At 37.9% G+C, this 16907-nt stretch overlaps 1 protein-coding gene across 1 annotated transcript; it reads left to right on the top strand.

The window, feature by feature from the left end:
* The first annotated feature begins 1133 nt into the window (after window positions 1–1133).
* LOC139948135 (guanine nucleotide-binding protein G(t) subunit alpha-3-like) lies at window positions 1134–13031 on the top strand. Its single transcript, XM_071946174.1, has 8 exons — window positions 1134–1412; window positions 2645–2687; window positions 4286–4427; window positions 5580–5740; window positions 5982–6110; window positions 9199–9328; window positions 10619–10772; window positions 11295–13031. The coding sequence occupies exons 1-8, from the start codon at window positions 1253–1255 to the stop codon at window positions 11480–11482; spliced, it is 1107 nt and encodes a 368-aa protein (XP_071802275.1). The 5' UTR covers window positions 1134–1252; the 3' UTR covers window positions 11483–13031.
* Window positions 13032–16907: the final 3876 nt, after the last annotated feature.

The following is a 16907-nucleotide window of genomic DNA, read 5'->3' on the forward strand; positions in this document are numbered from 1 at the left end:
GTAAGAGTAAGGGTGCATAGACGCGCGAAAAGGGGCGCAGAGTGGTTCCGGAAATGAGAAAAAGTGCATATTCGAATGGCCATTTTTTGGGATAACAGACAAGGCGTTCAATTTACTATTGCTGGTATGCGCCCAGACAATGTTACAATAGTTCAAATACGGTAGAATAAGAGTGTTGTACAGTAAGTGCATAGAGGTAGCTGGAAGAAAGAAGCGGAGTTTAGATAGAACGCCTGTGTTTCGGGAAACGGTTTTAGAAATAGAAGAAATGTGTTCTGTCCAGGAAAGGCTTTGATCAATGAAATTTTGCAGAAGATACCCTTAAAATGAAACATTGTAGGAACGACCCCCTCTGAAGTAAAGTACGACTTCAGCCGAAGCCTTTTATTTTGCATCTGAAAGCACACAGATGCAACAAGATTTTGTGCTTTTATTAATAATAATATAATATAAGTGGCTTCTTACAGTGGATAGGTCTGTCACGTAGTGTCGCTCATGGCGCTCAAAATAATTACCCCTGGTCACTGGGCCTTAAATCATTCCTTAAATCGATTATTCTCTTGCAACTTCGATGACCAATTGAGCCCAACTTTTCACAGAAGTTGTCATTTTATATATTTTATTTGGATAAAGGACCTCGTTTTTAACGAACGTTTCAGACCTCGTTCCATACCTCGTGCTAGACTTCGTTCCAGACCTCGTTCCATACCTCGTTAATTGCGCTTTAGATTAGCCGTTGAGCGACGCCCTTAATCACGTTCGACCCTCATTTCACATTGACATACCTGGAGATTTGCAGTTAAAACTGACGTACACGTCATAATTTGTCAGTATCCTTGCGTAGAAGGACACAGACAAGTCTATATAAGATTCGAATCGGCTCACTCTTGCCAACGACCTTAATATTGGATACGAGTACTGGATGTAACGATGAGAAAACCCCACGAGACTGTAAACCTATAAAGCTAATCAGGTTTTTATAACCAGCAAGATCTTCAGTGTTCATCTTCTATCACCGGAATGACATTCTGCTGATGAGATCAATCTGAAACCCACGTTTAGAGGGGCTTCACCTCTCAGTGATACCATACGAGAGAGGAAGTACGAGAAAGATAGCAATCAGAGTGGATTGAGGCGGCTTGTGGCGACGCATCGGGTGTCAAGCATTTCCAAAAGCTTGCACGTGTTGAGATTTGCATCCACGCTGCGCTTCTCGGTGAAAGTCAACATAAATTGTACGGAGTGTCGAGCGATGGGCTCTGGGTCCAGCGCTGTGTCGTCCACTGCTAAGCTTCGCCGACGGAGGGAAGTTATAACTCAGAAGGAATCCGCTCAGAAAAACCGGGAAATCGATAAATGTCTAATGGAAGATAAAAATAGGATGCTGAAAACAGTCAAATTGCTGCTTCTTGGTAAGTCAGTTTTTGGTTTTTACTGAAATATATTGTGGAAAAGTTTCCGTTTCCTGTCACTAATTTTGTACTCGTTATTAAATAAAAATAGTAATAAATAGTATCCAGTTTAATGTGATATTCATTTTGGAAAAATAAGTGAAAATGCGGGGGCTGGATACGGAAAGTTTTCCGTAACGATGCTGCATCCGACTGCAACTTTTTCACCCGTTTTGTGGTCGGGCGGTTATAGAGCATCAAACTCTAGGTATCAGTGTTGGTTCGAATCCCGCTCGTGACACCTGTGTTCTTGAGCTTTGACACACTGATTAAAAATGTCACTTAATGTTTAGTGAAGAACTAAAAAAAAAAATCAACTGATATGGTAGGATTTTCCATGCATGTGTTTATGTTTATAGATAAATGTTTATTCTTGTATTTTTTTATTTAAAATTCATTGTCTTCCTTCCCCTAAGTTAAAAGGGTTTTACCTCGATTGTTATTTTGGTCGCTGAGGACATTTTCCCTCTTAAAGGCAGTGGACACTATTATTTACTCAACTATTAGCACAAAACCTTACTTGGTAACGAGTAATGGGGAGAGGTTGATAGTATAAAACATTGTGAGAAACAGCTCCCTCTGAAGTGGCGTAGTTTTCGAGAAAGAAGTACTTTTCCACGAATTTGATTTTGAGACCTAAAAGTCTAAAATTGAGGTCTCGAAATCAAGCATCAGAAAGCACACAACTTCGTGTGACAAGGTTTGTTTCTTATAATTATTATCTTGCAACTGCGATGACCGATTAAGCTCAAATTTGCTCAGGTTTGTTATTTTATGCATATGTTGAGAAACACCAAGTGAGAACACTGGGTTTTGACAATAACCAGTAGTGTCCAATGTCTTTAAGTTTTATTTTGAGGATAACAATATTTCTTGTGAACGAAATATTTTCATTTGTGTGCTCGAAATAACGATTCTAAAATATATTCAAAACATATTAAAACATATAACATTATCAAAATACTTGGAATGTTTGTTCCCTCAATTGCTTATTGTGGTTTCTCAAAATAAGTTAATTCCCTCAATTTGTATTGATTTATTACTTTGTATTATGTCCTCGAAGTAACATTTTAATGTAACGATACTAAGAAAGGATCAGTGGGTGGGCCGCCCCCTCTCGTCTGAAAACAAAATCTCCCATTCCAAACGAAATTCAATACTGATCGATTGTATTTTTAAAATATTTGAAACAGGTGCGGGGGAGTCCGGCAAAAGCACGTTCGCCAAGCAAATCAGGTAATTATTTCTGAAAATGGAAAGATTTTCCTGAGCATCATTGAGTACTCTAGTTTGTCGCTCAATGTGATGAACATACACAGCTGTTACCCACTTCAAACAACATCAGATTATGGGTGTATGATAAATACATTTATGAAAGGAAAATGAGAAGAAACTAAAATGATTTTCCCTTCTCCCTTTTCCCTCCCGGAGTTTAGAGACTGGAGTCTTCGCCCATTTTCTTCGTTGTGGTTTGCTGCACGCCAAAATGAAACACTGCCCAGAAATACAAATGAAAATGCATTAAAGGAGCACATTGCAATAGGATTGAGCACTTTGGACGATGAAAAAAAAAACATTTTAAAAACGAAAAGAATGAATACTCCATCCTCAAGGAGAGTGATATTCTTCAAAAGCTTTTATATTTGAACTATACACGCTTAGCCGATATCTCCGATTGCTAGTTTTAGTTGTATAGAAATAGGCTATAGTGAGTGTTTGGCAGGTTTTGGCGTCGTTGCAAACTATTTCTATTTACAGTCATTACGTTGAACCCTTTACTTAATTACGGTTAAAGACCAACTTGCACGAATTTTGCTGCAGGGCCTAAATGAGTTTGCTAAAAATTCATCAGAAATGTTTTAAACCAAAATGGAAATTTAGTTCACATAATAGTTTAAAAACAGATTCCAATTGCAAGACAAACAATCATATTGAACACCCTTGTATGTTTTTTTTAAAGAAAGATTCGCAATAAGCCACACTACGTCATCAACCATGTCAGCTCCAATGTGTGAGCCACTTTCGCGACTGTGTTAAAAAGAGATATCGCCGAAAATCCAGAGCGAACACCTCACACCTCACAGGATGAACCCCATTTAAAAGGGGTGACTTTGAGAGGGGGTGACTTTGAGAGGGGGTGGCTTTGAAAGGGTTGACTCTGAGAGGGGCGACTTTGAAAGGGGGTGTCTTTGAGAGGGGTGACTTTGAGAGGGGGTGATTTTGAGAGGAAATGCTCAAATCGAGAGTAACGCTTCTAAAATTAAAATTTTTGGTTATATAAACTGAAATGTTTTTTTTTTTCATTACCGCCCCACTCCAAATGAATTATTTCTCAAAACGCTTTATACCAACGAAAGCTGCTATATTCTTCCAAACAAACGTCGTTATTTCAATAGTGATTACCAAACTTCTTCTCTTTAATGTGTGAATTAAATGGACACATTGCCTTGGATCGGTCGAGTTGGTCTTTGAAAAGCGTTTGTAACCGTTTTTTATAAAATGCATATGGGTAGAAAGATGTTGTAAAAGTAGAATACAATGATCCACACAAACATGCCTCGAAATTGCGTGGTTTTCCTTTTACCTCGTCGACTAACACGTCGGCCATTTATGGGGGTCAACATTTTGACTCCCATAAATGACTGACCGTGTTAGTTCGCACAGTAGAAGAAAAACCACGCAATTTCGAGGCAAACTTGTGTGGACCATTGTATTCTACTTTCCAAAAAATCTTTCCAACCATATGCATTATGTAAAAACGGTTACAAACGCTTTTGTTTTGACCAACTCGTCCGTTCCAAGGCAACGTGTTCCTTTAATGTTGATCTTCATAGATTGATTCACCATGCTGGATTTAATGACAACGAGCGTCTAGCCTACAAGCAAGTCATCTACTCCAATCTTATCAGTAGTCTGCGCAATATAATCGACGCTATGTCAACGTTGGGTATCGATTATCATGACAGTAAGCGACGTGTAAGTGTCGTATGGTTTGAGTTTTAAGTATCGATTACTTGATAAACCGGAATTCGAAGTCATGTTTATGCATGCAGTACAATATTCGGTTAAAGTCAGAGGGGTAAGTTTTACAAGTATAGTCCTAACTATAGGTTTTCTCGGTCAATTTTGGCAAATGAGCTGCCAATTTAAGCACGAATCTATTCTATTTCGCGCGAAATCAAATGCTAGTGTAAAGGGTCGTTCGATTTCGTTACATCATTAGTTAAATGTAACGTTGCGTCAGTCGATTTAACAAAATATTCATTCAATTTAAAAACTGATCAAAGTCACGAAAAGGAATGACGATACGCTTAATTAAACAGAGTGTTAGAGGAATTTGACTCGACTCAAAATAAAATTGGATGGCCGAATTCTGAACCTGAAACGCTGTAACAACTGGAGAGGCAAAACTGCTTTAACGCATGAAAATGATATTGGCTGCTCATTTTCTTAATTTGACCGAGAAAACCTTTATTTAAAGTGAAAACAAAATTAGGGGGCTGAAGGTAGGAATTGATATTCCTTTTAGCCTTCCAGATTATAGGATGGAGGGAAACATGCACCAGGCAAGGAGTTTCAATTATACGTGAAATTAAGCTGTCAGAATGGCTCCTTGTTCTCAACTCAGCAAATCAAGTGTGTATGGATGAGAAGAAAAAAAAGGAGAGTCCAGTTTCAAGTTACTGCAAAATAAATGACTTGACTGAAAATACTATTCTCAAGTATCCAGCACCGGGTTTTGTTTCATACATAAGATGAAAAACATATTGTAGCATTTTGAAGTGACGGTCAGACATATTTTGAACGCGTGAGTTTTGAATACGTCTCTCTGTTTATAATCGTCACCAGTTACTCTAAATTTGTTTCTCAAATCTGTTACGGAGGTGGTTTTTTGAGGGGTGGGTTTAAAGAGCATGTTATGGTAAACATGATTTGCACACCCTACTCTGAATATAAGTGCTATAGTTTTATAATCTTTTCTGTATTTATTTTAGTGTTTTGTTTTAAAGCTTTTTACTAATGTTTTGACATGTAAATTTTCCAGTGTTATCTTTTTGTATGGACAAATAAATTATTAAAACGAATTGATGATGGTTGTCTTCGTTTTTTGCTTTGTGTTTTTTGCAGAAGGACGAGTCTTGCTTTCGATGTCAAGCGGAGTTGTTTGACATGGATGCAGACGTGACGCTCCCCATGGCCCATAACATCATGGAGCTGTGGAGAGACCCAGGAGTGGCACAGTGCTATAATAGATCTAATGAATACCAGCTCATCGATTCGACAGCTTAGTAAGGATGCCTTCACTATATATCTTCCTACACCCCTCCCAAAACCCCTCACCAAACCCCACCCAACACGTCCCCACACCCCTCCCAACACGTCCCCACACCGCTCCCAACCGTTACATTACTTCAGAGGCAGCCGGCATTTTCCAAAATGTTTTATACTGTCAGCTCTCCATTGCTCGTTACCAAGTAAGTTTTTATGCTAATAGTTATTTAATAAATGAATTATTTGACTTGTCCACAGTTATATCGAGAACGTGTACCGTCTAGCGGATCCAGATTACCTCCCTACCGACGAAGACATCATTAGGTCCCGTCTAAGAACCACGGGTATCATCGAGACAAGGTTCAACTTTAAAGGCTACATCTTCAGGTAAGCATCTTTGCCCCGATTTTTATAGAGATGTTTAAGCACAAGAATAAGCTAAGCAGAACAAAATGATGCCAACCATAAGGTTGCCAGCCCAAATACATGACTGGTATCCTGCTCATTTCAGCTAAGCAGGAAATTGTTAAGCAATTTATTCTGCTTATAAAGTAGCTTTATGATTTGGGCACTGGTTTTTAACGTTTTTAAAATAATTTAACTCAAGTCAAACTCAATTTCTTTTAATGATGAACACATAATATCAAGTTAAAATGTCAGTTACTACTAGAGAAAAGGTCTTTTAAAAAACGTTTGTAAAGGAACACGTTGCCTTGCATCGGTCGAGTTGGTCTTTGAAAAGTGTTATAAACCGTTTGTTATAAAATGTATATGATTGGAGAGATATTTTAAAAGTAGAATATAATGATCCACACAAGTATCACTCGAAATTACGTGGTTTTCCTTTTACTTTGTCGATTAACACGGTCGGCCATTTATGCGAGTCCAATTTTTGACTCCCAAATTTTTGACTCGCAATTTTGAGGCAAATTTGTGTGAATCATTGTATTCTACATTTAAATCATCTTTCTAATATGCATTTTATAACAAACGGTTACAGTCGCTTTTCAAAGACCAACTCGTCCGATTACAAACGTGTTCCTTTAACAAAATGTATTCGGGCTATCAAAACATCGATATTATTAGCAGCACTATCACAAGTCCTGAATGTCCTTAATTGATCGCTCACAGACCGTTAGAATTTGTTTGCGACCTCCCCGCTCCCCCTACAGTGATGGCGTCTTGACGTCTTGGGCTAGAGTGTATATTTCTTTAAACTCGATCCTTTCACCGTCGCCAACCCATCATCCACTTCCCGACCGGACTTTAAAGACGTTTTTGTGCTTCATTTCTGATTTTTGGTTTTATGGACTTAAACCCCGTTAGCTGTTTTTTGCTCCAGACGGTAGTCAAAAGCACTGTCTTGATGATGTTGTAAGTTCCTACGGACGGTCGTCTCACAATATTGTTACGTGTTAAAATGATAAAGTTTAAATTAATTTTAGACTCATTTTTGAAGTGCCCCTTAATTGCTTCATATCTGCCCGTGGAGGAATTGATTGTGTCTATAAAACTATTTCTGTTTTGGCACTCTATTGATGAAGTGTACATTATTTTTACGAATCTTAAGGGAAGGTACCCTATTGGTAATTGTCAAAGACCAGTGTTCTCACTTGGTGGATCTCAAATGCATAAAAAAACAAACCTATGACAATTTGAGCTCAATTGGTCATCGGAGTTGGGAGAAAATTATGAGAAAACAAAACACCCTTGTTGGACGAATTTGTGTGCTTTTATTTTTTTAGTGAGAAATTACCTCTATTAAAAAATGTATTCTACTTCAGAGGTTGCCGTTTCTCACAATGGTTTCAACAACTCGCCAATGCTCGTTACCAAATCAGTTTTGAAGTTAACATTTTGTTTTGAGTAATTACCAAACGTGTACCTTCCCTTTAAATATCTGTTCCTTTTGCTGCAGATAAGTACATTATGAATCTATAGATCAAGTCAGAATAAGGAACACGTCGAACTATGATAATAGATTTCTGTAGAGCAACACTTTGTAAGAGCTTGTCATTCTATAATGAAAAACACGCTTTGTGATTGAGGAGACTTCTTGCTTTATCTCTGTGATTATGGTGTGAGATTTTTTGGCTGTGATAATGGTATATAGAAAAAAATAAGATGGGAGAAAATAAGACGCTGATTTCTTTATCACGTTCTTGACCTCGCTATGAAGAATCACAGTTTCTCCCCCTTCTCACAGTCACTAGCCTTTTGAAAACGAATATACTTATCGGGAACAAAACTGAATTCAACCTTGGGGCGTCTCCTTAAGAAATTGTTAATCTCCTTCGACACAATGTAGACTTACTGAAGTGGTTCAGCATCACGGACGGAAGGATGAAAATCACAGCCATAAGACAAATTTTGTAGCTTCATCACTTTTATAATCTGCCTTGAGTGTTTTCGGCTGTCCAATATGTCTCTGTTCCATTTCACTTGAGTACCTTAAACATATAGATAAAGACATCAACAAAAGTAACGCAACTGTTGGAAAAAAACAAACACCTATAATTTTAAAATTGTTACTCGTGTTGTAAACATGAATATACAAGGAGACGGGAAATTCAATTACAGTTTTTTTTGACACCTCGTGTGTTACAATTGGTCGAGTATTGTTGTCGTGGTAAGTGATTACAGGTGAAAAGTGCCCATTTCCATTGTTGAAGTAACTCCTCGTGACAAGAACAGCTTTTAAAAATTCCTGCCATTAGCTTCACGCTAAATCAGAGATCAGAGATTAATCATGTCAATAGGAGTTTCTGCATCAATGGACATTGACACTTTTCACATCTAAGCACATACCGCGATAACAATACTCGACCGATTGTAACAAAAAAGGTGTCAATTTTTCCGTCTCCTGGTATTTTCATTTTTAGACCACGAGTAACAATTTTAAAATTATAGGTTCTTTTCCATACAGCTGTGTTACTTTTTGTTGCTTTCTTTAGTTCCGTCTTACAATGCTCCGTCATGAAAATAAAAGAGAGAACTCCACCAATTATACCCCGAGGTATATTTCTTTTAGAAGACAATAAAAAAGAAACACTTTAAAGAAAAAAGAATCGAACATAATGAAATTGCGTTTGGCGTATAATATGTACTTCATGCTGTACCCTGTCATTGGATTGGTGGAACATGCATCACGTGTCATACATTATTTTGCCACGTATTTACTGCCGCGACGCAGAACGCACCTGCATGTAATATTGAAGTCCTGTATTTTATAATATAGGACGATCGCAGCGTCATGATCATGTCAATGTGGACAAGGTTTATTATTATCTTTATTTTTGTTTATTTTGAATAAGGCAGACGAGTTTCTCTCTCTGTTTTGTGTTTACATGTTTTTCTCTCTTCACTTAATGGCATATAGTTTACATGTCACCCATCGAAATTATTCTGAAATATTGCACTCTATATATGTGCATCCAATATTTGTTCAAATGTGTCAAATAATTCTCGTTTCTAGGTTGCTAGACGTTGGCGGTCAGCGGAATGAGCGGCAAAAGTGGATTCATTGTTTCGATGACGTCACGGCCGTTCTCTTCACCGTAGCTATCAGTTCCTACGACCAGGTCCTCCGCGAGGATAATGCAACAGTAAGGGTTTGTTTTACATATTGATGTTTGTGACAGTGTTCATCTGGTTATTTTGTGTGACAGTTGTGTGACCCGTTTGTGACAGTTGTGTTACCCGTTTGTGACAGTTGTGTGACCCGTTTGTGACAGTTGTTTGACCCGTTTGTGACAGTTGTGTGACCCGTTTGTGACAGTTGTGTGACCCGTTTCTGACAGTTTGTGACCTGTTTGTGGCAGTTGTGTGACCCGTTCGTGACAGTTGTGTGACTCGTTTGTAACAGTTGTGTGACTCGTTTGTAACAGTTGTGTGACCTGTTTGTGACGGTGTGTGACCCATTTCTTACAGTTGTGTGACCCGTTTCTGAAAGTTGTGTGACCCGTTTGTGACAGTTGTGTGACCCGTTTCTGACAGTTGTGTGATCCGTTTCTGACAGTTGTGTGACCCGTTTTTGACAATTGTGTGACCCGTTTGTGACAGTGACACTGCATGGAAGAAGAATCTTCCTCAATGGTCACTGCTTCGGCCGCTTTCTCATCACAAAGCCCTTTCCCTACCTTTTGGGACCCTAGGTGGCAACAGACTCATACCAGGAAGGCCTAACCGTGTTCTTGTGTATGTGCTCAGAGCTACTCTAAGTACAAAATGTAAAGGTTACCACCTAACATTTTATATATCGTACATATCACTATACTTGTTCTTGTTTATGTTAGTCCATATATGTTTTTGTTTGTCTGGGCATGCCTAAGCAACTTTTGCCTTCTCTGATTATGATGACCCCATTTCCAACTCTCATCAATTGTATTAGTTTTAGTTTAGTTTTATTAAACTTTACACTGGCATAAAAATATAAATATACAAGACGATACAAAGAGAAACAATGCACCCGAAAAAGCTTAAAAATACCAAGCCAGTGAGTGGCGAGGAGGAACAGGTGACCCAGCACCTCTACAAAGCCGTCCTGTCACAAAGGATGTCCCCTGAAACCCACCCCATAATTAAAAACCACCCATCCCACTACATACAAATTAAAAAAAAAAAAAAAAAAAAAAAAAAAAGGAGGCGCTTGAAGGCGGGATTTACAGACGACGACAAGAGCAATTGCAATCTGACATGAGGCTTCTGTTCTCTATTATTGTTAGTTTGCTAGATTGGAAATAAATGTCTTCAAATGAAAAAAAAAATGTCCCCCCCCCCGCTGTAGTTTGCTATCTGTTGGATTGGAAATAAATGTCTTGAAATGAAAAAAAAAAGAAATGTCCCCCCCCCCCCGCTGTACTTGACTCTCCTGTTTCTTATTTCTCATTAAACAGTCTAGGATGGAGGAGAGCCTGATGCTCTTTGCATCTATCTGTAACTCTAGCTGGTTCTCTAAGACGGCGATGATCCTCTTCCTCAACAAATGCGACATCTTCAAGGAGAAGATAAAGAAAGTACCGCTATCTTGTTTCTTTAGGGAATACAAAGGTGAGCAGTCAAGGAAAAAAAAAGAGAAAAAAAAAACACCTGCTATTTTTGTTTCATTTCAAGAAATTCAATTGATCTGGGGCCGTATGTAACACAAGAACTGGTTCACGGCGGCTTGGTGTCGTCTGAAGAGCAGTGGCTTTGTTGACCAAGCGCAAAATTGACATTGTAACCATGGAAACAGAGTGATAAAACCTTATTTATGAAGTGTTTTTTTTTTATGACCATAACCGCGGAATACTGAATTATACATCTTTATCTTCACAGCGTGTTTGCTCGTTCTATAACAGCATAGTCCTTTAGGTTGCATAAGTACATATTTCTGTGTATACACATGTATCGTGTAGTTGCCGTCTCTGTCGGGAGACCTGAATGAATGACGATATAATCCCTGGCAAACGTACACAAACAATCTTCTTTCTTTTTTTATCAATCGGAAACAGCGAATTTGATTCTTTTAATGAAAAAAAGATGGCGTTCAATTCAAAAGCTGATAATATCTACCCTTTTTACTCTCTGCAGGACCCAATGATGCCAAACCCGCCCGAGAATTCATTTGTAGCGCATTTAAGAGACTGAGCAAACTCAAATCCAGGGAGATCTATCACCACTTCACGACCGCCATTGACAAGTCTAATGTTCAGTTTGTCTTTGACGCCGTCACAGACGTTATTTTAAAGAGCTCGTTAAGGAATGCTGGCATGTTCTAAACTAGACTAGCCTAGTCATCTACTCTTGGAGACTTTTGAAAGCAACTTTTGCATTGGCACTCTACTGAAGACATTTGGAGCATACTGATCGAAACGTCAAGTTGTTGGACCGCTAGCTCATTCAATGCCATGCATGAGAATGTTAGTTTTATTTTAGCTGTCTCAAAAGACAGTTGGAACATCGCCAGTGTTTCTGGCAGGGAGCTGCTGAATTCGACACAACACATGAAACCTCCGGACAAAAGACACTTTAATTCTGCTGCCCCTTCATTATGGAACGACCTACCCGGTCATACAAACCTTCTCCAGCTTTGTTCAAAACTCGCCTAATGAGGACTGACTAACTTTCCCTTCTTCTATTGCATCACTGTGCCATGAGCATCTTAAGAAAGCTACCGGCGCATTATAAATGCCAATGATTGTTATTATAAACCGCAAGGTTCTACATGTGCATGAATACATTTGCATCGGGGATAAAGAATACTGTTTTGGTGTTACCCCTACAGTGATGTGTGCTAGCGATGTATACTTTGTACTTTCCAGAGGTGGGAAAACACTGCTCTAGAATTGAACAGGGTGTGGGCTCGAATCCCACCCGAGTAATATTCCTGATATGTTCTTAACAGAACTTGGGTGAAGTACAGACGGTGCTAAAACACATGGACGGGTAAAACCAAACCACTATAGTGTCTTAATCGGTTGTCTTTAATCAAGAGCCTTGAGAACCCTTTTGATACGATTCCTTTATTATTGTTAGATTGTTCGTGATCAGCCACCGATGGCCCGGGTCCCATCAGGGCCGAATTAAAGCCTGTGAGCACAAAAACCTGCTAGTGCTTAGCACAAGAAAATCTTAGCAAAGACAGGTTACCAGCCATATTATACTACATAAAGTTTACACAGTTGCGACTGGTGCCACACTTTTTTGATAGCTTAACAGAGAAGTATTCTGCTAAACAGCTTTTTGAGAAATGTTGCCCTCAAAAGAAGTTGACCTTTTTGAAAAACATTCAGTTCTTGAGAAATACAGGTCCAGTTACATGTAAATCGCTTTTTTTATGATACAATAACAAACTAAAAAAATAAAAATAAAGTGTTATTGAAAACATATATAAAACTGTCCTTATTATTGTGCAGATTTGTAATGAGGCAACTGGGCCAAAATTCATGGCTTTGCTTACCGCCAAATTCTGCACTTCCGATCATCATTATCCGCTTACTGTTCTTGTGAAGAATGCTTGTAGCATGTAGTACGCACACGCACAAGCCACAAATCCCTGGCGCTAACAACATTGAAGCACGCTTGACGTAAGGAGTTCCCTGCACACGTAAGCGCCTTGGCATTAGAGTTCCCTGCTTACGTTAGCGCATTGACGTAAGGAGTTCCTTGCTTACATATGCGCCTTTACGTAAGGTGTTCCCTGCTTACGCAAGCGCCTTGACGCAAGGAGTTCCCTGCTTACGTAAGCGCCTTGACGTAAGGAGTTAATGCTTACGTAAGCGCCGATTCTTTGCTTACGCAGAGCCATGAAATTTGTCCAAGGTCTATGTAAAGGAATTGTTTAATCATTTTATTACATGCAGTTCTTAATATTAAACTAAAATAATAACCGAATAAAGGTCTGTGTTTCGTGTGCAAATTGGTTGTTGTTTATATAAAACGCAAATTGTGGGTTGGCTACCACTGCTGAGTATAAAAGAAAATACATCATCAAAATAAATTAGCATCCAGGCTTACCCCGTGGTATTTTTAGCTGAACTGACATAAAGCAACTAAATGAATGGGTAGCAAGACCTACCCATTGTAATTTTAGTCCAAATGACATGGATCATCTTCAGGAAAGAACAGCAAGGCTTATAGCCCCTTGTGATATAAGCCCAAACGAGATTAGTCATCAAATGGTATAAGCAACAATGCTTACCCCTCTGTTAGCTAAATGATATGACGCACCAAAACCAACTTCATTCATAGCTTACCTCTGTAGCTACACACACAATGTAGTGGCTCAGAGCGACGAGACCCGAGTTCAATTCCAGCTGCTGTCTCTTTTTCTTTTTTGCTTTGACGTAGTGAGTGAATAATATAAGTAGTATTAAAAACCAGCTCAATCACCAGCGGGCACTGTGGCGACACGGTGTACTGGATAGTTCAATTGCGTGCAATCCAGAGCTGGGACACCGGTTCGAATCCCGCCCGTACCAAGAGGGACATGACTTTTACTGCTTGCACCAGTAATGGATTGGGGTCCGTCATGTCTATCCCCAAATTAGGTGTGGATGATTTACCGTGTGGGAGAGTAAAGGAGGGACCGGGACTGCAAATCCCTTAAGGGTTCTAATGGGTGATCACCACGCTGGCTTCGGCTAGACTTTGAGTCCCCTGAACGCCTGGTCGTCACTCTGACTAACTCTTTGCACAAAATTACTTTATTAACTTTACTTTAACTTTATTTACCTTCACAAGTATGTACCGGAACATATTTACAACCAATTTTGAGCCAAGTAGGCCTCCGCAAGGCCTTGTAGACTTTTTCGAGCAAAATTTGACACTCACAAGGGTGAGTAGACTTTGTCAAGCATAATTTGACATAATCACAAGACTATAGCCTTGTAGAATTTTTCAAGCAAAATTTGACAAAATCACAAGGCTATACATAGGCTTGTAGACCTTTTCAAGCAAAATTTGGCAAAATCACAAGGCTATATTATTGTAAACATTTTCAAGCAAAATTTGACAAAATCACAAGGCTATAGCCTTGTAGACTTTTTCAAGCAAAATTTGACAAAATCACAAGGCTTGTAGACTTTTTTCAAGCAAAATTTGACAAAATCACAAGGCTATAAGCCTTGTAGACATTTTCAAGCAAAATTTGACAAAATCACAAGGATAGCCTTGTAGACTTTTTCAAGCAAAAATTGACACAATCACAAGCCTTTTAGACTTTTTCAAGCAAAATTTGACAAAACCACAAGGCCTTGTAGACTTTTTCAAGCAAAATTTGACAAAATCACAAGGCTATAGCCTTGTAGACTTTTTCAAGCAAAAATTGACACAATCACAAGGCTTTAGTCTTGTAGACATTTTTAAGCAAAATTTGACAAAATCACAAGGCTATAGCCTTGAAGACTTTTTCAAGCAAAATTTGACAAAATCACAAGGCTTTATTATTGTAAACATTTTCAAGCAAAATTTGACAAAATCACAAGGCTATAGCCTTGTAGACTTTTTCAAACAAAATTTGACACAATCACAAGCCTTTTAGACTTTTTCAAGCAAAATTTGACAAAACCACAAGGCCTTGTAGACCTTTTCAAGCAAAATTTGGCAAAATCACAAGGCTATATTATTGTAAACATTTTCAAGCAAAATTTGACAAAATCACAAGGCTATAGCCTTGTAGACTTTTTCAAGCAAAATTTGACAAAATCACAAGGCTATAGCCTTGTAGACTTTTTTCAAGCAAAATTTGACAAAATCACAAGGCTATAGCCTTGTAGACTTTTTCAAGCAAAATTTGACAAAATCACAAGGCTATAGCCTTGTAGACTTTTTCAAGCAAAAATTGACACAATCACAAGGCTATAGTCTTGTAGACATTTTTAAGCAAAATTTGACAAAATCACAAGGCTATAGCCTTGAAGACTTTTTAAAGCAAAATTTGACAAAATCACAAGGCTATAGCCTTGTAGACTTTTTCAAGCAAAATTTGACAAAATCACAAGGCTTTATTATTGTAAACATTTTCAAGCAAAATTTGACAAAATCACAAGGCTATAGCCTTGTAGACTTTTTCAAACAAAATTTGACAAAATCACAATCACAAGGCCTTGTAGACTTTTTCAAGCAAAATTTGACAAAATCACAAGGCTATAGCCTTGTAGACTTTTTCAAGCAAAAATTGACACAATCACAAGGCTATAGCCTTGTAGACTTTTTCAAGCCAAATTTGACAAAATCACAAGGCTATAGCCTTGTAGATTTTTTCAAGCAAAAATTTACACAATCACAGGGCTATAGTCTTGTAAACATTTTCAAGCAAAATTTGACAAAATCACAAGGCTATAGCCTTGTAGACTTTTTCAAGCAAAAATTAACACAATCACAAGGCTATAGCCTTGTTGACTTTTTCAAGCAAAATTTGACAAAATCACAAGGCTATAGCCTTGTAGACTTTTTCAAGCAAAAGTTGACACAATCACAAGGCTATAGCCTTGTAGACTTTTTCAAGCAAAATTTGACAAAATCACAAGGCTATAGCCTTGTAGATTTTTTCAAGCAAAAATTTACACAATCACAAGGCTATAGTCTTGTAAACATTTTCAAGCAAAATTTGACAAAATCACAAGGCTATAGCCTTGAAGACTTTTTAAAGCAAAATTTGACAAAATCACAAGGCTATAGCCTTGTAGACTCTTTCAAGCAAAATTTGACAAAATCACAAGGCATGAAATTTTGCTTGAAAATAGTCTTGAAGACTTTTTAAAGCAAAATTTGACAAAATCACAAGGCTATAGCCTTGTAGACTCTTTCAAGCAAAATTTGACAAAATCACAAGGCATGAAATTTTGCTTGAAAATAGTCTTGTAGACATTTTCAAGCAAAATTTGACAAAATCACAAGGCTATAGCCTTGTAGACTTTTTCAAGCAAAAATTGACACAATCACAAGGCTATAGTCTTGAAGACATTTTCAAGCAACATTTGACAAAATCACAAGCCTTTTAGACTTTTTCAAGCAAAATTTGACAAAAGCACAAGGCTATAGCCTTGTAGACTTTTTCAAGCAAAAATTGACACAATCACAAGGCTATAGCCTTGTAGACTTTTTCAAGCAAAATTTGACAAAATCACAATGCTATAGCCTTGTAGACTTTTTCAAGCAAAATTGACACAATCACAAGGCTATAGTCTTGTAGACATTTTTAAGCAAAACTTGACAAAATCACAAGGCTATAGCCTTGAAGACTTTTTAAAGCAAAATTTGACAAAATCACAAGGCTATAGCCTTGTAGACTTTTTCAAGCAAAATTTGACAAAATCACAAGACTTAAAATTTTGCTTGAAAATAGTCTTGTAGACATTTTCAAGCAAAATTTGACAAAATCACAAGGCTATAACCTTGTAGACTTTTTCAAGCAAAAATTGACACAATCACAAGCCTTTTAGACTTTTTCAAGCAAAATTTGACAAAACCACAAGGCTATAGCCTTGTAGACCTTTTCAAGCAAAAATTGACACAATCACAAGGCCTTGTAGACTTTTTCAAGCAAAATTTGACAAAATCACAAGGCTATAGCCTTGTAGACATTTTCAAGCAAAATTTGACAAAATCACAAGGCTATATAATTGTAAACATTTTCAAGCAAAATTTGACAAAATCACAAGGCTATAACCTTGTAGACTTTTTCAAGCAAAATTTGACAAA

This window comes from Asterias amurensis, chromosome 15 (genome assembly GCF_032118995.1).
Source record: "Asterias amurensis chromosome 15, ASM3211899v1".
NCBI lineage: Eukaryota > Metazoa > Echinodermata > Asteroidea > Forcipulatida > Asteriidae > Asterias > Asterias amurensis.

Coding starts and splice junctions, on each gene's coding strand:
- LOC139948135 (XM_071946174.1), top strand. CDS start 1,253: ATGGGCTCTGGGTCCAGCGCTGTGTCGTCCACTGCTAAGCTTCGCCGA. Junction 4,428..5,579: donor ATCATGACAGTAAGCGACGT/GTAAGTGTCGTA, acceptor TGTTTTTTGCAG/AAGGACGAGTCTTGCTTTCG. Junction 5,741..5,981: donor CTCATCGATTCGACAGCTTA/GTAAGGATGCCT, acceptor ACTTGTCCACAG/TTATATCGAGAACGTGTACC.